The sequence below is a fragment of the Protopterus annectens genome, chromosome 17.part0 (assembly GCF_019279795.1).
Source record: "Protopterus annectens isolate FY-2018-M chromosome 17.part0, PAN1.0, whole genome shotgun sequence".
Lineage (NCBI taxonomy): Eukaryota > Metazoa > Chordata > Ceratodontiformes > Protopteridae > Protopterus > Protopterus annectens.
The window spans coordinates 349,606,339-349,632,158 of record NC_056751.1 but is presented as its reverse complement, the minus strand read 5'-3'; the positions used below and the strand labels follow the sequence as shown (position 1 = coordinate 349,632,158).

At 41.3% G+C, this 25,820-nt stretch overlaps 1 protein-coding gene across 1 annotated transcript in view; it reads left to right on the top strand.

The window, feature by feature from the left end:
• The window catches only part of GTF2H1 (general transcription factor IIH subunit 1), a 1,328,232-nt gene that overhangs the window by 1,203,897 nt on the left and 98,515 nt on the right, over nucleotides 1-25,820 (top strand). Inside the window, exon 14 of the mRNA XM_044059405.1 lies at nucleotides 2,997-3,112. Within this exon, the coding sequence (XP_043915340.1) occupies nucleotides 2,997-3,112 (116 nt within the window). The remainder of the gene's footprint in view (nucleotides 1-2,996; nucleotides 3,113-25,820) is intronic.

Sequence of the window (25,820 nt, the reverse complement as noted above, 5' to 3'; positions counted from 1 at the left end):
GGAAGGTCTACAAGAGGGTAGTGAGACCAGCTATGTTATATGGGTTGGAGACGGTAGCATTGTCGAAAAGGCAGGAGTCAGAGCTGGATGTGGCAGAGATAAAGCTGTTAAGATTTGCACTGGGTGTGACTAGGATGGACAGGATTAGGAATCAGTATATTAGAGGGTCAGCTCAGATTGGACAGTTTGGAAACAAACCAAGAGAGGCGAGATTGCGTTGGTTTGGACATGTGCTGAGGAGGGATACTGGGTATATTGGGAAAAGGATGCTAAGGATGGAGCTGCCAGGTAAGAGGAAAAGAGGAAGGCCTAAGATGAGGTTTATGGATGTGGTGAGAGAAGACATGCAGGTGGTTGGTGTGAAAGAGCATGATGCAGAGGACAGGAAGAAATGGAAAGAGATGATCCGCTGTGACGACCCCTAACGGGAAAAGCCGAAAGATGATGATGATGATTAAGCTCACTTTTAACTCTTTTGTAGTACAAAGTGACCCCCACCCCTCTGCATAAAGTGCCCACATTAACCATTTTGAGCTACTGGCAGTCCTCTTGAACTTAAAGGCCTTATAGGAGCTTCTGGTTTTGAAGCTTCTAAGTTGATCTAATCCATCATCTGATACATGAGCAGGTAAGAGACATATGATCTTACTGTTGTGCAAAGAGATGATGTGTTGATATATTCTGACAGTGGACAATAAGCAGTCATTGCTTTCTCACACTTCACATCTTGGACAAAGTGAACTTGTTGAAAGCTAGCTTAGCCACTTTTCCACTACTTTATCTAACACATGGAATCAAATGCCATTTCTAATTCACATGCTCCATAAGTGGGTCACCCTGGATAATGACCTTTATACCACCCAAGAGAATACACTTCTTACCCTCCTCTGCTTGGTGCAGTAGAGCAAGAGGAAGTTTGTAGTGAATGCATTCTTCATCCTGCAGCAGGGGATATGCTTGCATGTTGTTATTCCAATTCCTCTGATTCCAGGCATCACAAAATTAATAGAAGAAAAGCCTAAACTAATACCCGTCATACCTGTTGATCAAAAAGAATGTGACGTCAGTCTCTCAGACTGATAAAATCACAGTGAATTATTTTATAGATTAGATTTTTTAGATTAGATTAGAACTAGGCTAACTGCCCTTGTGAGCCATTTTAAGCCTAGCCAATTATCCCTTGTGAGACTCAAACTCTGCACCTTGTGTTTATAAGGCAAACACCTTAACCAATAGGCCACCCTCTCACTATGCACATCTATGTTTTTCTTGCTTTGATGACCCGGCCTTAGAAATCTTGCTGCTCTGCATATTGTTGCCACTTATTTTGATGCACTTGACTGCATCTTGCTATAGTATGCTTAAGCAAAGGTGTGCTCACATGACATCTAAAGGACAACAGCAGTGTCTTCCTGCAGGAAAACAGACAGTTAGCTGGTCTGTAGAAAGTTAGCTGCCACATTAAAGGACTTCACAAAGCTAGGTGTGATTTCAACCCCTTAACTGTTCTCAGGATCTGCAACTGTCTTTCACAGCCTGCACCTCATCTTTGTTTTTTGTTGCTCGTACTGATTGTTGGCCAGTCTGCCCATTCATTCTCCATCACTGCAGTGAGGATGAATTGAGAGTGGCCATTATTTAGATGACCATCAGGAGTGGTTCATGCTTTTTCTACTTTTAGCCCTGCTTCCCCACATGCATCCACTTCCAGAAAGGAGCATTCTCTCCAAGAATCCTTGCTTCTCTCCCCAAAAACATTCTGTCGTGGTTTCTCCTGTCTGTACCAGGGAAATCACACCACTTTGAGTGCTCCGATTGAGTGTAACCTTCCCAACCCCTCAGAGCGGTGTGCAGGCCACACCCCTTCACTGCCCCCCCTCCCTGCCTTGGCATCTCCAGTGCCAAGGCTTCTTATTGAACTGTGGTCAGCTGTGCACCATCGTTTCATGCCATGGGCCAGGTTTCACTTTTGGTTTTCTTACACATTTTAAAATTGCTCTGTGATATGGTTGCAAAACAATAAGTTTTGCAAATTCCACTTGAATTCTGTAGGGTGCAGACCCCCCCCCCCCCCAAGATCCCTGTCTGCAATGGAGGGGGCTTTATATGTGCATGCTGTTATTAATATAATAATATTTGAAGCTGCATTACCTTGCAGAATATGAGTACAGCATTACATTTACAACTCTTGTAACCAATGTATTCTGCCATATATATGTGTAAACTGTCTAAACATTCTTGCCAAAACTGATATTAGTTTATTTTATCTTGTACATTAAGCTTATGATCTTTCACCCTCAAGTCTGTCTTCTGTTTTATGTCAACTCCCCCCCCCCACACCCAAAACAAAATGAGACTGCATTCCCTTCCTGTAGTTCATACACTTGGATAATAAATCTATAACAGATCTTCAAATTGAAATAAGTAAACATATTAGCACTGTCTGTATTGTATTTTATGCTACTACAGTTTTTGTATCATTTTATTTTTCCTTTTCTCTGTATTCTTAACCTTTATCATCTGTTAAAACGTTGCTAATTCATTGGCTCTCCTTGTTTAAGAAGTCCAAAGAAGTTTATATATGCTGTCTATTTACTATCAGAAAACATATGTCAGTGTTAACGTATCAAATGCATGTCATTCTAGTACATCCTTCTGATTGGTTAACAGACTGCTGTGTTTGTTGCTGACTCTGTGGCTTAGTTTCCTTTTGTGTGGCATCCTCATTTTATTAGTTTAGTCAGTTTAGCTACTGTCTGAATATTAGCAACATGTTGCTACTGTAGAAGAAAGGAAGGATTTGTTTTTTTTTCGTAGTTGAAGCGTTAACATAACCAAATGTTGTACCATCCTTATATTAAAGGTTGCCATGGGTGGGAGGAGGTTGATTTATGTTGCTTAGTTAATATAATCAGTTGGTCCCCTTTGTTTATGTTTTTCTTTCTAATGTATATGTATATTTTTTTTTCAACATTTGGCAATGTCTCTCATTCCAGAAATGGTGCCAAACGATATTCAAATTGAACTGAGACATCTTTATGTTGCAGTTGGGGAGCTTCTCAGGCATTTTTGGACCTGTTTTCCTGTAAATACACCATTTCTAGAAGAGAAGGTAAGAAATCTGTTTACTTTGCTGTGGAGTATTCTTTCATTTTCCTTTACCTACAACTATGATTATACATGTATAAGCAAGTAATATGTACATACTATCATGCATGGGCATATGCAAGCTCCAACAACACACATGCAAACAATTTAATTTCATCAGCCACTTCTATTGTAAGGCCAAATATTGGCACCTTAATAACTAACTGAACCTATCCTTATGATGCAAAATTGAGCATACAGATAATTGTAGCAATTAGGATCCAATTTTTTTGATCACTTGTATGGTAGCAGAAGCATAACTTGTCAAAAGGAACATCTCGCATAAAAGATGCATCAGTTTCTTAGAATGGGAAAATAAATGGCTGCCTTCCTATTTTGTATGATTTAGCAGAATTAGAATTGGTTGTTTTTGTAGGACGTGCTCCAAGCAGCTTATAGTTGAACAGTCTTTGAAAAAATATGCAGCGGTTCAACAATGTGTCTTTATGTAAAGCAAATCTCCCGTTGCAGGTATTTTTTATGAAAATCTGACATCAGAGGCTTTCTTCAGTGGCTAATGTTGGTTTCCTGTTTCTGAATTTTGTCTCATTCTGTCATCTAGTGTGTGTGTGTGTGCGTGCGTGCATGCATCTGTACAGCATGCACATTAATATGGCTAGAGGGAAATTCTCAGACCTGTATTATGCAGTTATTCTCCGCCATTCACATCATTCAAATCTTTAATTTTTAAAAAATTTTGGCCACAGTGCTTTCTGTACATTGAAACACAGGCACTGTTTTGTTCCCTGTCACCTGCATGAGAGCAGTCCATGACATAGAAATCACACTTGCTGCCATAACAGGTATTTCTCTCTAAAAGTCTAAGTCCATTTTCTCTTTGGTTGTAGGATGTGGGGAACCACTCCGCCTGCTTAAACCTTCCCTTTCCTCTATGCCTTTTACCATGTAAACACTGCCTGTAACATACACCCTCATACGCCTTCTGTCCTTCTTTACTCTCTTTTGTATCAACCACTATTTATTTGCTGCCACATACATTATTACTTTTTATACACAATTTTTTATAACCTTAACTGCCTGAATAATACTATCGTGCATCTCCTGCTCTTCCAATTTATTGATGTATCAACTTGTGTATGTTGTATACATATGAATTTTTTTCTTCGTATCTCTTCTTATTACAAATAATTGATGTATCAACTTGTATTTCAATGTAAGATTCAGAGTATGATGTTTATGATTTTTTTCTAATATGTTTGTCATGTACTGGAGCTTTTCTCCTCGGGTCTCCAAAGAAAATGGGCTCAGGTTCAGTTGGACCAACCCGGTTAACAAATGTCAGATAAATAAATTTCACATTCCACAGAGCTTCCTTCCCAGAGTTACTCTGCATCTTTTAAGCCTTTGTCCTCCCCACACTAGCTCCAGCAGGTGCCCATCATGGTAATTAAACGTTGGTCACCTGAGTTCTTCATCCCTGTACTCCAGCAAAGCTGGCTTGAAATTCAAGTCTGGAGCTTTAATGTTTTCTCCAGGAAATTTTCTGCATTTGATGACTAAAATAGCAAAACTTTTCAGTGAGTTTCAGCAACTTACATATAACCTCCCAGGACTCGAACTGACATTGCCATTGTTGTCTAGAACATAATTTATATGAAGCCTTTTTACATATGTCCATAGCTGTCAATTTTCCATCTCCAACATGTGAAACAGTACCTTTGATAATGTGAAATACTTGCTAACAACTTCAAGTAGAAAGCTGGAAACATGGAGAAATATGATTATTTTTAATAAGAAAAAAAGTTATTTTGATGACTTAATATTTTATTTAGCATGGCTGTTTGCTTAAAAGGATCATAAAATGACTGTGTGATAAGCTGTAAACAGTTGGTTTTTTAAGCAAGTATGCTTTAAAAATAAGAGAAAATGAAAGCCACGAAAAATTATATTTCCTTTTTCCCCATTAGAAAATGTTCAGTGGTAGTCAAGAAGTCTGCAGCTGAAGGCAGCTGTGCATTCTGTTCTGGGTAAAATTTAGAAAGATTAATTTTTGAGTACTTTTCCATGGAGACAAGATGACTGCAGGCACAAACAATTTTCTTAAGAGATCTAAGCATTTTTAGCTGAGGGAAATGCAAAATGTAAAGGTACAATGGCAAGTAGTACAGTGAAAAATAAAGTTTGAAGTTATGGGAAGTGAATGACAGATGGCAGCCTCTCTAGCAACATTAATACTGTTACACATTTAATAGAACAGTGTACAATTTAGCTTTATTTAAAGATTGCCACTTCACTTTTTCTTCTAAAAGTTAATTTTTTTGAAAGCATGCAGGCTGTTTTTCACATCTAGGTGGGGAATGAAGATAAGAAAAGAACAGGCACCAGTCAGTGTAAGTGGAAACACACGGTGTAGCATGTGGGAAGGGAATTAAGATAAAACGAGAACAAACAGCAGTAAGTTTAACTAGGAGCACAGGCTGTAACATGCGTTTTAGCATGGGCAACCTTAATTTAAGTTTAAGTAATACCTGTGGGCGCAGCTGTCAATTTCAGGAAATTATACCTATCTGGAGGTTTAAACTTTATTTTTTGAAGATGTACATAGGTGTGTGTGTGTGTGTGTGTGTGTGTGTTCTAAGTTAATAGGGGATGGGATGTTTTGAAAATGTTTATTTAGTTTCCATTAAAACAAAAAGTCTTTAAAAATTTGACATAGGTTCAAATGGAGACGAAAAGAAATGTTTCCAGGTTACAAACTCAACATCCTAAATGCAGAAGATTGAACCCATATGCTGAAATCTTGTAACCTCAAACCAGGAAAATAAACAGAACACTGAACAAAGGTTTAGAAAAGATTGAGAAGAGAGACTGGAAAAGCAATTTACAATAGAACAATGAGAGGTCATATGTATGTCTTCCAAGTATGCAGCAAAGTCCAGAAGTTTTAGGATCCTTGCCTGGAGTGTTTGCATAGGTATTTTTATACCCCAAGCAGACTTCAAAGACTTTTTCCTTCCGTACATAGCAAATGTTAGAAGTGTGATTAGGAAGAAAGAGATAACTGGGAACGTGTTTTTGGGAATCTAATGAATTAGCAGATTTTAAAAATTCACTGCAGAATACTCTGTCAAAGATATTGGGTGAGCAAATGGCTGTAATGAAAGATTTTATTTTTTGAGCTGGGACACCGGCTCTGAATTGAATAGACATTTATTTGTCTTTCTTGACCTGGGAAAAGTCTGAATGGGTAAAACCATTTTCAGAGGAAGCATGGGGAGAAAACTTCTACATTTAAGCTACACGCGATGCACATTTTTAATTGCAGGGTAGAACATTTATACGTGAGCTTATTTACACGATTTTAAAATATTTCGTAGATGAACTTAGGATTTTAACACAAAACAAAAATAGAGAAATAAACATATATTGGATAGCTATTGAATAGAAAAGTTGATGTAATTATAACATGATGGCTGCAGCGAAAAGGTCAAACTGGGGTGTTTTTGGAGTTGGTAATAATTTACAGAGAAGTAGCTTAAAAGTTGATAACAGAGGTGTGAAAGGAGAAATGAAAATGAGCAGGAGGATAAATAGACAGAGGAGGAACTGTAGTGGTTTAGGAAATTAGTGTAGTATGAGGAGGAGCAATAAGGTACAAAAAATTGGGAAGCAACGTGGCTGTAAGAGTTGGAGAAAAGTAAAGCTAGCCAGGTGAGCAGGAAGAACAGAGCCATCTTTGGCATAGGTGCTGTTTAAGCAAAGTTTTGAAACTGTTTTAAGTTTTCTATCTGTTTTAACTGTATGGAGATTTCATTCCAAAGTTTTGACATATAGTGGGAGTAAAGAGAGTCTACAACAGTGTTGAATATCTTATTGATACACAGTAAGATTTTTTTTTTTGCTAGAGCGAAGGTCTCTAGTGGTTGAGTAGTACAGTACAGTATTTTGTTATGCTGGGCATTTGTTTGGAGAGTACAGTAGTCTGTGGGCAATGATTAGTTGTGAGTATGTCAACTGGTTTGGGAGTTTATGCCAGTTTTATTGCTTTAATACAAGGCAGTGGTGTGCTTTATAAAGTTGGTTGGTTGCAAATTTAGCTATTTTGTAGTGCAGGAGGCTAGTTAAGTTTTGTTTGTAGTGTTATTTGTAAGAATATGGGAGCCATATAGTAGAGAAGGAAAGGACGTATGTTGGTGCTAAGGTAATCCTTGCTTGATCTGTCAGGTAGTGTTTGGCCCTATTGAGGGAACTGAGTTTTTACAGAGTTTCCTTGATGGAATGACGTATGTGGTGATCAAATTTGAGTTTGTCTTCTGTTATGACTCCAAGTAGTTTAGTTTGGCTTATGGTTTCTATTTTTGTGTTATTACTTGAGCTAATATGAAATATGTGTTTCTGGTTAAGGTGTTGATCTGATGTTGTCCACCTCATTCCATTAACCTGAGGGAATCGGTTTCAATGCTCTGAACAGACTGGCCGCCTTCTCACAGCTCGAGATTTCAAACTTGAGCTCCTAACTGCCCACAATCCCCCGCTCCCCCCACGCTACATCAGATCTCGTTTGCCGCACTTGGTGTTGAACAGCGAGTTTTTTGGTAAGTTTTTTTCTCTGCTTTTTTTGCCTGTCTTCTGCCCTTCCATCTTCTCTATTTTTCTGTCGGGCTTTCTTAGTAATGGAAGAAAAAAAAACAAAAAGTCTTTCTTCACTTTTGCTCTTTTTCCTTGGCTTCCCTTTTTCATCTCCTATGGCTGATCAGAAGCCTTTAGGGGTCAAGAAATGCACTACCTGTGGGTGGAAGATCTCTTTATCTGATGCCCATGAGGAGTGCATCTACCTTTTGGGGCCTCTACATTTGGAAACCCTTGTAATGTCTACAGGCCTTTTCACTCCCGGAATTTGGTTGATAGGAGAAGCAAGCTCATTTTAAAGGCCTTGTTTCCTCCTTCCTCTACCTCTGGGGTTCCTTCATCATCAGGGGCTCAACCCCGGCTAAGAAACCCATGGAGGGTCGGGAGTCCAGGAGACCATTGCCCATGCGGTCCTCCTTGGAACCTCCCCATAAGAAGACTAAGTCTTCAGAATTGACCTGGTTGGCTCTGAGTTCACTTACCTCCTCCTCCTCTTCTCCTCTGCCCTGTTCCTCCTGCAAGGCTATGGGGCCTAGTTTTTTGCTCCCGGCGTCGGCTCCAGCTGTGTCAGAGCCAGGGTCCTCCATGCCAGGTCAGCCTGGATTATCTCCGAACGGTTCCCTGAGGAGATCTCCCCGTCCCCCATTCTCTGCTTCATCTGGGTCTTCCTGAAGCCCGTCTTTAGGGGCATGTGGGTAAGCTCATGAGGCAGTTCCTCAAGACACAGATCCAGATGGGGCTTGTATCTGCCCCATCCACTTCTGGATCTGTGAGGCTTTCCCATTCCAGCCTTTTGCTCCTTCTCCAATTTGTCCTTCAGTTTTGGAGTTGTTGGTTCCATCAGGCCCTGGTACTGGGTTGTTAGAGCCAACAGAAATTTCTTCTATGCTGGCATTTTCCCTGACTTTCCCAGCTCCTGCTGCTTTGGTTCCGTGCATGTCTCGGCGCCAGAACGCTGAGGTCTGTTCTTCGTGGTTGACTTCGACTCTGAGGTTCTTGGAGCCATCTCTTCCCCTCGGGGCCTCGACCTTTGACAGCTCCACTCCAACTCCCCCTCAGAGCAGGAGGCCCGTCCGCTCTAGGAGGTATCTGCTCCAGCGCCTTTGGCTCCAGTGAGACAGCCCATGTTGTTCAGAGTCTTTCCGCATTCGAGGTGGTGGAGAGGGTCATCTCTGCTTCCAAGAGACCCTTGCCACCTACCATAATGGAACCTCCCCTGTACCAGTCTGGAACGGTATCAGAGATCTTTGAGCTACCACATGGACAGATGGTCCCAGGTTTCCTCCATGCTGTGCCTTCAGTGGACCCCTATATTTATTCTGATACCCCCCCCCCCCAAGGAGGTTCCTTGGAAGAGACCATGTAATAGGAGGCACATGGATTCCCCTATGGAATCCCTTACCACAGATACTGACTTCAAGGAAGGTGAAGGGCTTCCCAGATCTCCACCCCATGAGGTCTCCTTTGGTGGCATCCCTGAAAACCTTCACCAGAAGAGTGGATGGTCCCCGTGGTAGAAGCTTTCAGGTCTGGCCCATTTGCCGCGTGGATGTCCCCCCGGCTGACCCACCGATTCAGCTGGTGTCATCAAGGGCTTGGAAGGAGCTGGATACAGTAGAACCCATCCCCAACTGTGCTGATAAAATTTTGAGTGCCCCAGATGACAGTCAGTTTTTTTCCAAGGGAAGCCCGGTAGATGCCTTGGTTGTGGCAGCAGCCCCCAAGAAAGAGCTCACTTAGGAGAGCTCTTCTGTCCTCTCTACCACCCCCCCCCCCCACATAGAGAATCCTGGGCTTTGGACAGATTTGGTAAGAGGGTCTACGCCTCATCTACCTTTGCTCTTTGGGTGTTGAACTACCTCTCTCATTTTACCCAGCTACAAAGGGACTTAGTTATGGAACTTTCTGACACGGTCCCTGGGTCCATACCTCCCGAGAAGCAGAACTCCGTTTCTTCTAGGTTGGCCACCCTACATTCCCTGGCTAATATGTCTATGAGGCGTATATCTCACACTGTGGAGGGTACCTCAAAGGCATTCAGTTCAGGCATTGCCTTTAGGCATCATGCCTGGATGAGGCTATGCAATTTTGCAGACCCTTTCAAACAGTCCTTCATTAATGCCCCTTATGATGGCTCCACCATATTTGGGCTTGCGGTATGTGATGCCTTGACCTGGAGTGAGAAAGATGGTAAGATTTTGGCTGCCATCGGGATCCATTTGTGTACTCCACAATGTACCTTTCCTAAGAACCCCAAACAAAGAAAGTGGAAAATGCTCACCAAAGGTTCCACCTGACACTCCAAATACAGCAAAAAGAAAGCTGGAACCACCAGACTGTGTAGTAATCCAATATTTATTAAAACAGACTGTCATAAAAATAAGTAAAAAGCTCTATAAGTGATTTCAGATGTTGCCTCTTCACACATAACCAAGAACTTAAAAAATCCTATTTTTTGAACATATATGCAGACTGCAATACACAGAATGTCATCGATTTAGCGGTGTGTCAATCTTGCATGGCATATTATGTGGGCAAGACGAACTGTAGACTGAAGGATAGGATCCTTAAACATATGTCAGAAATCAGGCTAAGTAACAAGCATAATGCATTACACTCACATCCAACAGAACCATGGCCATACTTTTTCTTTTATGGTATTACAGGTTGTGAATCAAAAAGCCAGAATGGGTGATATTCAGAATGAAACAGAATACATGGAGATGAGATAGATTCTAAAGTTAGGGGCTGATAAAGCACTAAGAATTAATGCAGTTGTACCTTTAAAACCAGCCTTGAAAAAAAGGAAGATTAAGTACTGATTTTGATTGGTTATGTGTCTTATAAAATGCTAAGCTGTTTTTAATGATGTGCTATCTGATGAAGGGGCAACACCTGAAAGCGCTTATAGAGCTTTTTACTTGTTTTTGACAGTCTGTTTTAATAAATATTGGCCTACTATACAGCCTGGTGGTTCCAGCTTTCTTTTTGCCGTTTGCTTTTTCTAAGAACCAGCGTGGCAGTAGGAAAAAGTGGTTTCTGAAGTCGCAGGGTCCTTTCCAGGACACTTGGGGAGAATTTTCCCGCCGAGGCAGAGGAGGATAAAGTCAGAAAGGTAGATGCTGCACATATGGCCGACAGGGGGGGTTCCACAAAATCAAGGATTGCGGGAACCTGCCACATACGTACCTTTCCAGTGGTCCTGAAGGGTTACCTGACTGATCTGCTGTGGAAGCAGTCGGGGGACAGTTTTCCTTCCACCCAGTAGCCTGGGAGGCCATCACAAATAACAAATGAGCGCTAAAGATCATATCCATTCCCTTTTCCAACATTTCTGAACAAAAATCATGCCTCCCTGATGTTTCACCCATTCAGAGGAAGAACGCTGCCCAGGAAATAAGAAAAGTTACTGCAAAAAAGAGTCATCCTGGAGGTCCACCCATCACATCTGATCAGGCGTTTACTCCAGATTCTTTTTATTACCCAAAAAGACAGGCAATCTGCTGCCAATATTGGATCTCGCATACCTGAACAAGTCAGTGACATACACCAAGTTCAGGATGGTCACGATTCAGTCCATCTTTACCCCTCCTGAAAATGGGTGATTGGATGTGCTCTATAGACCCCCAAGGATGTGTACTACCATATCAAGATGGACAGATGCTCCAGGTCCTTTCTACATTTCTGGCTGGGAACCAGTCACTACCAGTTTCAGGTGCTTCTATTTGGTCTCACTACAGCCCCCAGAGTGTTCACCAAATTTCTAGCGGTAGTTGCAACTCATCCCCAACTGCAGGGGTATCAAATATTTCCATATCTGGATGACTGGCTCCTAACCACCCCAACTGGGCATCTTCTCCTTCAGGCCTGGGATTGCTTCCTCAATCTAGCTTCCAACTTGGGCATAACGGTAAATTGGCAAAAGTCTCTCCTGGACCCAGTTTAGACCATAGACTTTATAGGGGCACATCTGGACACAACGGTGGCTCAAGTTTGTCACATTGGACAAGGTACTAAATCTGAGGTCATATATCAATCAGGTCTGTGCTCCAACACCCCCGGCCTCTCTGATTCTGTGCGCTTAGGGCACCATGGCATTAATCATAACCCTTCTTCCACTGGCACATTTCCATATGCGCATTCTGCAGTGGACCCTGGCGACACAGTGGTCTCTTCTCAGAAATCCGTTGAATTTTCCAGTAAAACTTTCCCGTGTGTGCAGGGATTCTCTCTTTGGTTGGTTCAGTCACAGGATGTGACTCTAGGACAACCGCTTGTTCTCCCCTCCCCAGCCGCCACATTGACCACGGATGCCTTCCAGTTTGGGTGAGGGCAATATTGTCTGGGTTGGAAGGTCTAAGGTAGGTGAACACCCCAAGAGACCAAACTCCATATCATGTCCTCGAGATAAGAGCGGTTCTTCTAGCATGAATTAGACAGCTTTCTTCCTTGGGGGACTGTTGCATTCCAAACAGACAAACACGTCAGTGGTTTGGTACCTCAACACAGGGAGGAACCAGGTCTTACCCCCCCCCCTTTGTCAAAGAGCAGTGAGGGTTTTTCAGTGGGCGATCTCTTCCAACCACTTCCTAGTGGCAATGCATATTCTGGGGGAGTCCAACGTTCTGGCCGATAGACACAGCAGAGTTCTGCTAATGCCTCATGAGTGGTCCCTGAACCGATCTGTGGCAGAGGCAGTCTTCCAGAAATGGGGTTATCCTTGCTGCGACCTCTTTGCATCCCCCCTCAGCAACAAATGCAGCAAGTATTTTGCTTTGATCCCTCCACAGGGACAGTTCCCCAGGGACACTCTGGTTCATGCTTGGCTCTCAGGTCTACTATACGCCTTTCCCCCTCTTCCCTTGATTCCCCAATTTATACAGAAAGCTTTCAAGTTGCAAAGCAAAGTGATCGTCATTGCTCCCTTTTGGCCTTGACAAACCTGGTTCACCTTTCTTTGGTCTCATCTGATTTGCCCCCCAATGAGGTTGTATCCGAGTCCAGATCTTTTGTTTCATCCGTTGGGGCATTCACAGCCCATTCTTCAGGCCCTGAAATTAACAGCATGGTTTCTCCACTTCCAATGGTGGCTAGATCTCCCAGGCTGTCTTATCCAGTTCAGGACATTTTGATCTCATCACATAGAGCTTCCGCTCGCAAGATTTGCAAGAGCAAGTGGAAAAGATTTTCTCTTTGGGTGGAGTAGAATTAGATGGATCCTTTTACCGCACAGGTTTTAGTTGTCCTACACTTTCTAGCTTTCCTTTTCAAAGAAGGCGCTAGTCAGTACAGTCAAGGTACAGCTTGCTGCCATTTCTTTCACTTTGGTTTTGGTTCAGCATCTTTGGCCTCTTCTAAGTTATGTAAAGCTTTTCTTAGGGGCACATTTTTACTTTGACCTCTAGTCAAGGATCCTACACCCCCCAGGGATCTTACTATGATTTTACAGGCTTTGGTCCATCCTCCATTCAGCTACCGTAGATCTAAAATTTCTTTCCTGGAAAACTCTTTTCCTAGTAGTTGTTCTTCTAAAGGGATTCCATTGCCAGGTCCAGTAAGGGAACAGTCTACAAGGTCTATGGCTATGTCTCAAGCTTTCTGGTCCAGAGTTTCTATTGAAGATATTTGTGCTGCTGCTACTTGGTCAAACCATCATACTTTCTTCACTAATTACAAATTGGACCTGGTATCGAGGAGCTGAAGTGCTTTTGGTTCTCCTGTACTCCGGAATATCCTTCCTTAATGGCCACCATGGATTATCGTAGTTGGGAACTCTGCCCCTCGGGTTAATGGAATGAGTTGGACAACATCAGATAAAGAAGTTATGTTCTTACCATAACATTCCATCTGTGTTGTCCACCTTCATTCCATTAACCTTCCTTCCCCGTCTATGCTTTTCGGGAAGCCTAGAAGAAGCTTTACTGGGAGTTCTTTCCCTGGTTGAGTTCATGATGTTCTGTTGTGGGAGTTATATTGATTATATATTTATATATATATGCAATATGTGTGTGTGTATGTATGTATTATGTTTGCTATGAACACCTTTTTTTCTGGTGCGCAAACTCAATCTGAGGTAGCATGGGAGGCACAGGGCATTGTGGGTAGGTAGGAGGAACTCAAGTTTGGAATTTTGAGCTGTGAGAAGGTGGCCTGTCGGTTCCGAGCATCAGAACCAAATCCCTCGGATTAATGGAATGTAATTGGACAACACAGATGGAACATTATGGTAAGAACATACCTACTTTTTTTGGAGTAAAGAGCATAAGCTTGTTTTTTTTTTTTGCCATTAAGCAGCAATTTAGAATTTTTTAGCCATATTTCAATGTCAGTAAAAGATTTTTGAGTGATTTCCTGTAATATTTTTATGGATGGGACAGAACATGCAATGGTTGAATCGTCAGTGTATTGTACGAGAATGGCAAGTGTAGCGATATGAAGTTTATTTATGAAAATGTTAAATAGAAGGGGGCCAAGTATTGACCCTTGTGGAACACCAAGAGAAATTTGTGGAAATGCTGATAGGGTTTTTGCCATTTAGTTGCCTGCTGGCAATTGCATAAGTAACTGTGAAACCAGGAGAAGGGGGGGGTAAGTGAGACGTTGAGTTGCAAGTTCAGAATGGAGCTTTTGGTGGGATACTGTGTCAGATGCTTTGGAAAGGTCAAGGAAAAGTGAATAAAAAAGGTTGCCGTCATTTCTGTATTGGTTTACTATGTTGGTGAAGTTGAGGAGGGCAGTAGTAGTACTGCGGTCAGGCCTGAAACCATGCTGGGTGATGGAGAGGAAGTTGTGTTTGGTTATATGCTTCATAAGCTGAGAGTGAATACATTTCTTGAGGATTTTTAAGAGGGGTGATAGAGATAGCAATAGGTCTATAATTTAACTCTGTTGAAGTACCCCCTTTGTGAAGGGGTTTAATAGTGGATTTTTTCCAGATGGAGGAGACATATTTTCAGTTATTGACCAGCTGATCAGAATGGAGACAGGGAAGACTAGTGTTTCTGCACCTATTTTGAGGAACTCTGTGGGAAAGTTATCGGCAGCAAAGGTTGTTGCTTTTAATTTGGCTAGTAATTTTTTATGGCTGATGTTGGGATGGGCTCAAAACAGTGTGTTGCTTTCTAGAATAGATGGAAGTTGGGGGGGTGAAGTGAGGTGGTCTATGATTAGTGATAGAACTGACTGGATAAAATGAGTGTTGAACTGTGTGGCATTGGACTCTGAAGTAGAAGGACAGGATGTAGTGGTATGCGCATGGTGTAATAGTTTATGTAGAGAGTACTAAAAAAGCTTAGCGTTGCTTTGGTGATGTTGGAGATTAATGTGGTATGATTCCTTGTCATATTTAACAAGGTTCTTGGTACCGTTTCTGAGATACCTAAAATTTGTTAGGCATGTTGTGTTTTATTTTTATACCATTCTGTCCTTTCTTTATCTCTTTGTAGCATGAGCTATTTTTGGTCTCTCTTGTCAGTCATGATGCTGTTAGTTTTTACCCTTCTTGTCCTAACTGGTGCTAAATCGTTTAGTATTTTAGGAAGGTGTAATTGAAGTGATTAACTGCTTCATCTAGAGATATTACTCTTAATATATTCCAGTTCCAGTAGGACAGGGCTGAATTAAATGTGTCTTTTGTCAAATTTGGTTAAATTGTGTGCTTTTTTATAGTTTATTTGGTTGGGTGAAGAATGTTACCTTATTACACTGGTTATGGGGTGGTCGCTTATGGCAGGTCTATATCAGAACATCAAAGTTTTAAAACTTTGAATGTTCTAATATTGACCCATTTTAATCGAACGTTAAAAATAGCGAAGCTGCAGAACACCAAATTCTTTCCTAGGGAAAGATTTCAGTTGGCCGGTTCTGTGGCTTCGCTATTTTCAGTGCTATGGTGGAGATTTATGGGTCTGGTTCAGGTAAGTGTGCGATTGTGTGGTTGTTAAGATTAGGGCGCGGGTTAGGTGAGTTAGGGTTAGGGCGTGGGTTAGGTGAATTAGGGTTAGGCGCGGGTTAGGTGAGTGTGCAATAATGATGGACCTTAGGGTTAGGGTTTGGATTAAGGTAAGTGGATAGATAGTGTATGTATAGTTTAGTGTAGGGTTAGTTGTAGGATTATAAATGTATGTGTGTGTATTGATGTTTTTTAGGTGTGCTTGTTTGTGTCTATGTGTTTCAGAATAGCAAATTTTTTCCCACGGAAAAAATTTGCTGTTCTGAATGTTCGATATTATGTGGTTTAGATATTTTAGGTTCGTGAAATAGCGTTCGCTATTTTCATCTTTCGATAACATGATATAAACACCTTATAGCATCTGGTAAACAACCAGAGGATTTTGTATTATGGAGTTTGTTAGTATCCAGTCCATTGTGGACTGCCTGTTAGTCTTTTATTGATTCTGGTGGTGGAGCTTATTTAGCTGGGTGACATATCAGGTAGGTGAAGAGTGTCCTAGTAAGACATAGTAAGGTCTTGTTAAGTTCATTTTTTGCTGGCTGCCAAAAAGCAATTACTAGAAAATGGAAATCAAAGTCTAAACAGATTGTATTTGAAGTACTGAATATTATAAAGGAGATAAAAACTGGAAGAAGGATCTTTAGAAAGGGGAAGGAGCAAATTGCATAGGAATAAATGGAAATTATAGAAACAATGCATACAGAGTAATAATCAGGAGGAAGAGGAGTGAGGTTCAGGGGAAGTTTGAAATTCAGTAATTTATGTAATGCTGGATTGATAATTACAAATAAAGAAAAGATAAAAATATGTGATGTATAATATATAATTTAATATAATAAAATATAATGTACGTAAATGGAAAAAATGTTAATATGGTTTGTTTTCTTTTCTGTTAATGTATGTTTTCCTGTGTCTTATGAATGTGTGGCAGAGCTTTCGTTTTGGAATGTGGAATTTTTAAGACTCAAAAAGAGGATGAGAAATTTGCCTATGCCAAGTGCTTCAGCACAACAACCCTGCAACATGGGAGAGAGAGAGAGGCTTAATGCTTTCTTCATTGCATTGAAGATGGCATCTGTGAAGGTTGCTTAGATCAGGGACTGGCAGGTGAGGTCCTCCTGCACATCAGTGCTGGACCATTGAAGAAGGTAAAATAATTAGAGGTCATAAAGTGATCAGTATCTCCCTTTGCAAAAGTCTGGTCATGAAGCTTCCTTACAAGTGAAAGCTGCCCTTTGATTAGTAGGGGTCATCAAACTCTCATCATTTATCAGCTGGCAATGAGAGTCAGGCAGAAGGTGTGCCCACAGCTGCCACTTTGGGATGTGGGCATTTGTAATGAAGCCCTCATACTCAAGTAGTTGAAGATGGACTGTGCCCAGTCATTTTAAATATGGGGCATGTACCTTTAAAATGCTAATTACTAAATTAAATTGATAGTCATATTATATGTTACACAGGTATTCCAGAGAATTCAGTTTGCACCATAGACTTCTTGGAGATTTATTTGGTAGGGCTCCTAATATAATATGGAGACATAGTGGAGATCATATTTGCTAGAAATGAAGAAATACATTTGCAGAGCTGAAAAACATGTTTACTGTCAAGAGTTTCTCTGATTGGCCCTTCAGAAATGTATTTCTTGGTGAAAAAATTCTCTCTCTAAAAACCTGGAATTCTTTGGAACTACAAGATGGAAACGTGACTGAAAACAGCAAGCTTCGGCACCACTGATTCGATTTACTTACTGTCTTCATCACAAGTGGCCTAGTTTAAGTCTGAAGTGATTCATAGTGCAGAATTCCTGAATGTTGCTATGGAGGAAGCCATAAAGATATTTAACACACACGTTTTCACTACTGAAGAGAGGGACAAAGCAGCAATACTTTGGAGAAAAATCAGTAATTATTTCCTGCTCAGAAGGAATTTGCATTTATGAATACATTTTAGACCTCTTTGCATCCCCTCAGCAACAAATGCAGCAAGTATTTTGCTTTGATCCCTCCACAGGGACAGTTCCCCAGGGACACTCTGGTTCATGCTTGGCTCTCAGGTCTACTATCGCCTTTCCCCTCTTCTCTTGATTCCCCAATTTATACAGAAAGCTTTCAAGTTGCAAAGCAAAGTGATCGTCATTGCTCCCTTTTGGCCTTGACAAACCTGGTTCACCTTTCTTTGGTCTCATCTGATTTGCCCCCCAATGAGGTTGTATCCGAGTCCAGATCTTTTGTTTCATCCGTTGGGGCATTCACAGCCCATTCTTCAGGCCCTGAAATTAACAGCATGGTTTCTCCACTTCCAATGGTGGCTAGATCTCCCAGGCTGTCTTATCCAGTTCAGGACATTTTGATCTCATCACATAGAGCTTCCGCTCGCAAGATTTGCAAGAGCAAGTGGAAAAGATTTTCTCTTTGGGTGGAGTAGAATTAGATGGATCCTTTTACCGCACAGGTTTTAGTTGTCCTACACTTTCTAGCTTTCCTTTTCAAAGAAGGCGCTAGTCAGTACAGTCAAGGTACAGCTTGCTGCCATTTCTTTCACTTTGGTTTTGGTTCAGCATCTTTGGCCTCTTCTAAGTTATGTAAAGCTTTTCTTAGGGGCACATTTTTACTTTGACCTCTAGTCAAGGATCCTACACCCCCCAGGGATCTTACTATGATTTTACAGGCTTTGGTCCATCCTCCATTCAGCTACCGTAGATCTAAAATTTCTTTCCTGGAAAACTCTTTTCCTAGTAGTTGTTCTTCTAAAGGGATTCCATTGCCAGGTCCAGTAAGGGAACAGTCTACAAGGTCTATGGCTATGTCTCAAGCTTTCTGGTCCAGAGTTTCTATTGAAGATATTTGTGCTGCTGCTACTTGGTCAAACCATCATACTTTCTTCACTAATTACAAATTGGACCTGGTATCGAGGAGCTGAAGTGCTTTTGGTTCTCCTGTACTCCGGAATATCCTTCCTTAATGGCCACCATGGATTATCGTAGTTGGGAACTCTGCCCCTCGGGTTAATGGAATGAGTTGGACAACATCAGATAAAGAAGTTATGTTCTTACCATAACATTCCATCTGTGTTGTCCACCTTCATTCCATTAACCTTCCTTCCAAATCTATGCTTTTCGGAAGCCTAGAAGAAGCTTTACTGGGAGTTCTTTCCCTGGTTGAGTTCATGATGTTCTGTTGTGGGAGTTATATTGATTATATATTTATATATATATGCAATATGTGTGTGTGTATGTATGTATTATGTTTGCTATGAACACCTTTTTTCTGGTGCAAACTCAATCTGAGGTAGCATGGGAGGCACAGGGCATTGTGGGTAGGTAGGAGGAACTCAAGTTTGGAATTTTGAGCTGTGAGAAGGTGGCCTGTCGGTTCCGAGCATCAGAACCAAATCCCTCGGATTAATGGAATGTAATTGGACAACACAGATGGAACATTATGGTAAGAACATACCTACTTTTTTTGGAGTAAAGAGCATAAGCTTGTTTTTTTTTTTTGCCATTAAGCAGCAATTTAGAATTTTTAGCCATATTTCAATGTCAGTAAAAGATTTTTGAGTGATTTCCTGTAATATTTTTATGGATGGGACAGAACATGCAATGGTTGAATCGTCAGTGTATTGTACGAGAATGGCAAGTGTAGCGATATGAAGTTTATTTATGAAAATGTTAAATAGAAGGGGGCCAAGTATTGACCCTTGTGGAACACCAAGAGAAATTTGTGGAAATGCTGATAGGGTTTTTGCCATTTAGTTGCCTGCTGGCAATTGCATAAGTAACTGTGAAACCAGGAGAAGGGGGGGGTAAGTGAGACGTTGAGTTGCAAGTTCAGAATGGAGCTTTTGGTGGGATACTGTGTCAGATGCTTTGGAAAGGTCAAGGAAAAGTGAATAAAAAAGGTTGCCGTCATTTCTGTATTGGTTTACTATGTTGGTGAAGTTGAGGAGGGCAGTAGTAGTACTGCGGTCAGGCCTGAAACCATGCTGGGTGATGGAGAGGAAGTTGTGTTTGGTTATATGCTTCATAAGCTGAGAGTGAATACATTTCTTGAGGATTTTTAAGAGGGGTGATAGAGATAGCAATAGGTCTATAATTTAACTCTGTTGAAGTACCCCCTTTGTGAAGGGGTTTAATAGTGGATTTTTTCCAGATGGAGGAGACATATTTTCAGTTATTGACCAGCTGATCAGAATGGAGACAGGGAAGACTAGTGTTTCTGCACCTATTTTGAGGAACTCTGTGGGAAAGTTATCGGCAGCAAAGGTTGTTGCTTTTAATTTGGCTAGTAATTTTTTATGGCTGATGTTGGGATGGGCTCAAAACAGTGTGTTGCTTTCTAGAATAGATGGAAGTTGGGGGGGTGAAGTGAGGTGGTCTATGATTAGTGATAGAACTGACTGGATAAAATGAGTGTTGAACTGTGTGGCATTGGACTCTGAAGTAGAAGGACAGGATGTAGTGGTATGCGCATGGTGTAATAGTTTATGTAGAGAGTACTAAAAAAGCTTAGCGTTGCTTTGGTGATGTTGGAGATTAATGTGGTATGATTCCTTGTCATATTTAACAAGGTTCTTGGTACCGTTTCTGAGATACCTAAAATTTGTTAGGCATGTTGTGTTTTATTTTTATACCATTCTGTCCTTTCTTTATCTCTTTGTAGCATGAGCTATTTTTGGTCTCTCTTGTCAGTCATGATGCTGTTAGTTTTTACCCTTCTTGTCCTAACTGGTGCTAAATCGTTTAGTATTTTAGGAAGGTGTAATTGAAGTGATTAACTGCTTCATCTAGAGATATTACTCTTAATATATTCCAGTTCCAGTAGGACAGGGCTGAATTAAATGTGTCTTTTGTCAAATTTGGTTAAATTGTGTGCTTTTTTATAGTTTATTTGGTTGGGTGAAGAATGTTACCTTATTACACTGGTTATGGGGTGGTCGCTTATGGCAGGTCTATATCAGAACATCAAAGTTTTAAAACTTTGAATGTTCTAATATTGACCCATTTTAATCGAACGTTAAAAATAGCGAAGCTGCAGAACACCAAATTCTTTCCTAGGGAAAGATTTCAGTTGGCCGGTTCTGTGGCTTCGCTATTTTCAGTGCTATGGTGGAGATTTATGGGTCTGGTTCAGGTAAGTGTGCGATTGTGTGGTTGTTAAGATTAGGGCGCGGGTTAGGTGAGTTAGGGTTAGGGCGTGGGTTAGGTGAATTAGGGTTAGGGCGCGGGTTAGGTGAGTGTGCAATAATGATGGACCTTAGGGTTAGGGTTTGGATTAAGGTAAGTGGATAGATAGTGTATGTATAGTTTAGTGTAGGGTTAGTTGTAGGATTATAAATGTATGTGTGTGTATTGATGTTTTTTAGGTGTGCTTGTTTGTGTCTATGTGTTTCAGAATAGCAAATTTTTTCCCACGGAAAAAATTTGCTGTTCTGAATGTTCGATATTATGTGGTTTAGATATTTTAGGTTCGACGAAATAGCGTTCGCTATTTTCATCTTTCGATAACATGATATAAACACCTTATAGCATCTGGTAAACAACCAGAGGATTTTGTATTATGGAGTTTGTTAGTATCCAGTCCATTGTGGACTGCCTGTTAGTGCTTTTATTGATTCTGGTGGTGGAGCTTATTTAGCTGGGTGACATATCAGGTAGGTGAAGAGTGTCCTAGTAAGACATAGTAAGGTCTTGTTAAGTTCATTTTTTGCTGGCTGCCAAAAAAAGCAATTACTAGAAAATGGAAATCAAAGTCTAAACAGATTGTATTTGAAGTACTGAATATTATAAAGGAGATAAAAAAACTGGAAGAAGGATCTTTAGAAAGGGGAAGGAGCAAATTGCATAGGAATAAATGGAAATTATAGAAACAATGCATACAGAGTAATAATCAGGAGGAAGAGGAGTGAGGTTCAGGGGAAGTTTGAAATTCAGTAATTTATGTAATGCTGGATTGATAATTACAAATAAAGAAAAGATAAAAATATGTGATGTATAATATATAATTTAATATAATAAAATATAATGTACGTAAATGGAAAAAATGTTAATATGGTTTGTTTTCTTTTCTGTTAATGTATGTTTTCCTGTGTCTTATGAATGTGTGGCAGAGCTTTCGTTTTGGAATGTGGAATTTTTAAGACTCAAAAGAGGATGAGAAATTTGCCTATGCCAAGTGCTTCAGCACAACAACCCTGCAACATGGGAGAGAGAGGCTTAATGCTTTCTTCATTGCATTGAAGATGGCATCTGTGAAGGTTGCTTAGATCAGGGACTGGCAGGTGAGGTCCTCCTGCACATCAGTGCTGGACCATTGAAGAAGGTAAAATAATTAGAGGTCATAAAGTGATCAGTATCTCCCTTTGCAAAAGTCTGGTCATGAAGCTTCCTTACAAGTGAAAGCTGCCCTTTGATTAGTAGGGGTCATCAAACTCTCATCATTTATCAGCTGGCAATGAGAGTCAGGCAGAAGGTGTGCCCACAGCTGCCACTTTGGGATGTGGGCATTTGTAATGAAGCCCTCATACTCAAGTAGTTGAAGATGGACTGTGCCCAGTCATTTTAAATATGGGGCATGTACCTTTAAAATGCTAATTACTAAATTAAATTGATAGTCATATTATATGTTACACAGGTATTCCAGAGAATTCAGTTTGCACCATAGACTTCTTGGAGATTTATTTGGTAGGGCTCCTAATATAATATGGAGACATAGTGGAGATCATATTTGCTAGAAATGAAGAAATACATTTGCAGAGCTGAAAAAACATGTTTACTGTCAAGAGTTTCTCTGATTGGCCCTTCAGAAATGTATTTCTTGGTGAAAAAATTCTCTCTCTAAAAACCTGGAATTCTTTGGAACTACAAGATGGAAACGTGACTGAAAACAGCAAGCTTCGGCACCACTGATTCGATTTACTTACTGTCTTCATCACAAGTGGCCTAGTTTAAGTCTGAAGTGATTCATAGTGCAGAATTCCTGAATGTTGCTATGGAGGAAGCCATAAAGATATTTAACACACACGTTTTCACTACTGAAGAGAGGGACAAAGCAGCAATACTTTGGAGAAAAATCAGTAATTATTTCCTGCTCAGAAGGAATTTGCATTTATGAATACATTTGTTATGTACAAGATCACAAGGTCCTGCAGGTTATATAGATGTATAGGTTACTGACCTGAAGAATAGAATGAACAACTGTAAGTTTAGTGAGTTTCATGATTTGTTAATAAAACTATAATCTGTGTTGTAAGCAATTATGAGACAAAAGGCAGGATATTAAGCAGAAGAAATCAGACCTTATCAAAAGCTGTGGCTGTGTGCCGCACAAGTGAATTTACTAGTGCACTGTTAAAAGGATTAATTGAGAAAAAAGAATATGTATATCATAAACACGAGATGTGAAGTTGTTCAATCTCGCCGTTCATTCTTACACATGGGTTTGGAGCCGATCCATTGGCTCCAAGTCGGCCACTTTACTAGCTGAAGATCTCAGAGTAGCTCGAGGCCAGGCCCTATCCCATGATGATCTCTGTCCTACCTCAGATCTAGTTTGCCGCTGCAACAGATCGGAGAACGTCAGAGAGCTGGGGCCAGTTTGGTTTTATATTTACCTGTTATTTGCAATATTCTGCTTATAGTTGCTTAGTAATCAAATTTTTTACAGTTGTACTGCTTTTGGGCTATTTAGCCATTGATTTTCTTTATTTAAACCTTTGACGAGTGTCGTCCTTTTCATAGCGGTTGCTCTTAGGCCTTTGGCCGTTCTTTAGTTAATCCATATCCCGCTTATTCATATTAATAGTGTTGTTAGATAAATAGTGTGCTTAGTTTTGGATATATATATATATATATATATATATATATATATATATATATATATTCTAACAGTTGTTCAGGGATCTGGCAATTTAGAACTGTTATAGTAATTAGCGTTTGCAGTGTGGTTGGTTATTCAGTAACCGTGTTTTCTTCTATAGTGTTTACTGTATATTTTCTATTGAATTAGGGTGACAGTTGTTCTGGGAACTGACAACTTAGAACTCTTCTAATTAGAGTTTGCATTGTGGTTGGTTATAAAGTAGCTTGTTTTCCTCTATAGTGTTTACTGTGGTGTTGTTTATATCATGTCTGACCATAAGGAGAAACAAAAATCTGGTTTTGAAAAGTGTCCAAAATGCGGGCAGATGTCCATCGCGGACGCCCATATTTGTGCTTATTATTTGGGGCCTGTTCACCTCCAGGAGGATTGCTCTATCTGACATTCCTTCAGTAGTAGGGTTTTACTTGAGAGATGAAGGAAGCTGGTGGATAAATGCTTTTTGAAGCCAAATTTTCAAGAGTCCTTGGACAAGGTTGACCAGACCTCTAAGTCTTCGAAGGAGTCAAAGTCTTCTAAGGCGTCTTTGGAGCCCAAGTCATTGTCTCAAAGCCTTATCGGGAAGGTGCGGTTGCAGGCTCTGCAGTCTTTGGAGCCGTGCACCGAGTAAGTTTATCGGAGCCGGTCTCTGAAATCTTGAGGTCGCCTATACTTCAATCTGTGGCATCTTCGGTTCCTTCGACTCGTTCTTTGAGGACCCTTTCTGATGTGCATGTGGACCGGGTGGTGCAGAGGCTGTTCGAGAACCCGGCACTGGCTAAATTGTTATTGGCCTCGACCCAATGGGTCTCGGGGCCTAAGACCATTCCACCGACTGTGACTACTACTCCTCGAGCCGAGCAGGGCCTTCGGAGCCGGGGGAGGAGGATCTGATGATTTTGGAGCCTTTAGAGCCGAGGCCTGTTCCATTGCCTTCGGCTCTGTCAACCGTGACTTCATCAGTTCCATTGGAAGAGTCTGGGAGCCAACACTCTCTCGTCAGTTCCAGAGGGGCGTGGAGAGTCGAACCGTTGCGTCGGTTCCTACCCTTCCTCTCTGGGCTTCATCGCGGATGAGCTCGGCTCCGTCCTCTGGTTCGGAACTCACTGTCTCGGCTCTGGGGAAGTTGCCGTCTTCTTCCTTTGGAACCAGTGGCTTCCTCTGGGCGGAGCAGAAGTGCGCTCAATGCTATGAGGAGGGTTATGTGATCCAAGACACGCACATCATCAGGTCCCTCCTCCTCCTCCCCTTAAGTGCCACTTTCTGCCTCTGCATTGCAGGTCCCTGTGAAGCATCGAGACCCGGAGCCTCAGGTAACCCCATCAGGTGACCCTTGCTCTACTGAGACCTCACCAGAAGCCCCCACTGATAAGGTTCTCAGGAAGAGGAGACATTTAGATTCCCCACATGAGTCTTTGACGTCAGACACCGACTTAGAGGAATCGGAAGGGTCCCCACAGTCCCCCTCGGAGGATATCTGCTTTGCTGATATCCTGGAAGACATAAAGCAGAGGGGTGACTGGCAGTCTGTTAGCCCTACTGAGGATGAGTCGGTGCTCCTGAAGGTCTTTGGGTCTCAACATTCCACTTCCTGGGTGACTCCACCCTTCGACAGACTAATGGAATTGGTTGCTCGAAGGGCATGGGAGTCTCCTGATACTATGGAACCGGTCCCTCGGAGGCCCAGCAAGTTTATCACCTCCCCGCAAGACAAAGATGTTCCTCACTAAGGGAGTCCCAGTTGATGCCATGATGGTGGCGGTGGCCACCAAGAAAGAGATGTCAGAAACCTCTTCTACTGTCCATCTCCCTAATAGGGATTCCAGGATGATGGACAGATATGGGAAACGCATCTTTAGTTTTGCGACCTTTGCTATGCGATCACTTAACTACTTGACTCATTTTACCAGTCTTCAAAGAGATCTCCTAAAAGAGCTTGGAGATACTGTGCAGGGTAATACAGATGGAGCTGACTCTGAGAAAGTGGAAGCCCAACTTAATACCCTTAACTCCATAGTGAACTCATCCATGTGGCTCATTTCCTATGCAGCTGACTGTTCGAGTCGGGCAGTGGGTTCAGCGATAGCTCTTTGGAGATGGACCTGGATGCGCTTATGCTCCTTTGCAGAAGCCTTCAAGTCTTCCTTTGTCAACACCCCATTCGATGGCTCTTCTCTTTTTGGGCTCAAAATCAAGGAGAGACTCACTAGATGTGAGCATGAGGGAAAGACTTTTATCTGCCATAGGAGTCCATTTCTCCACCCGTACCACACCAT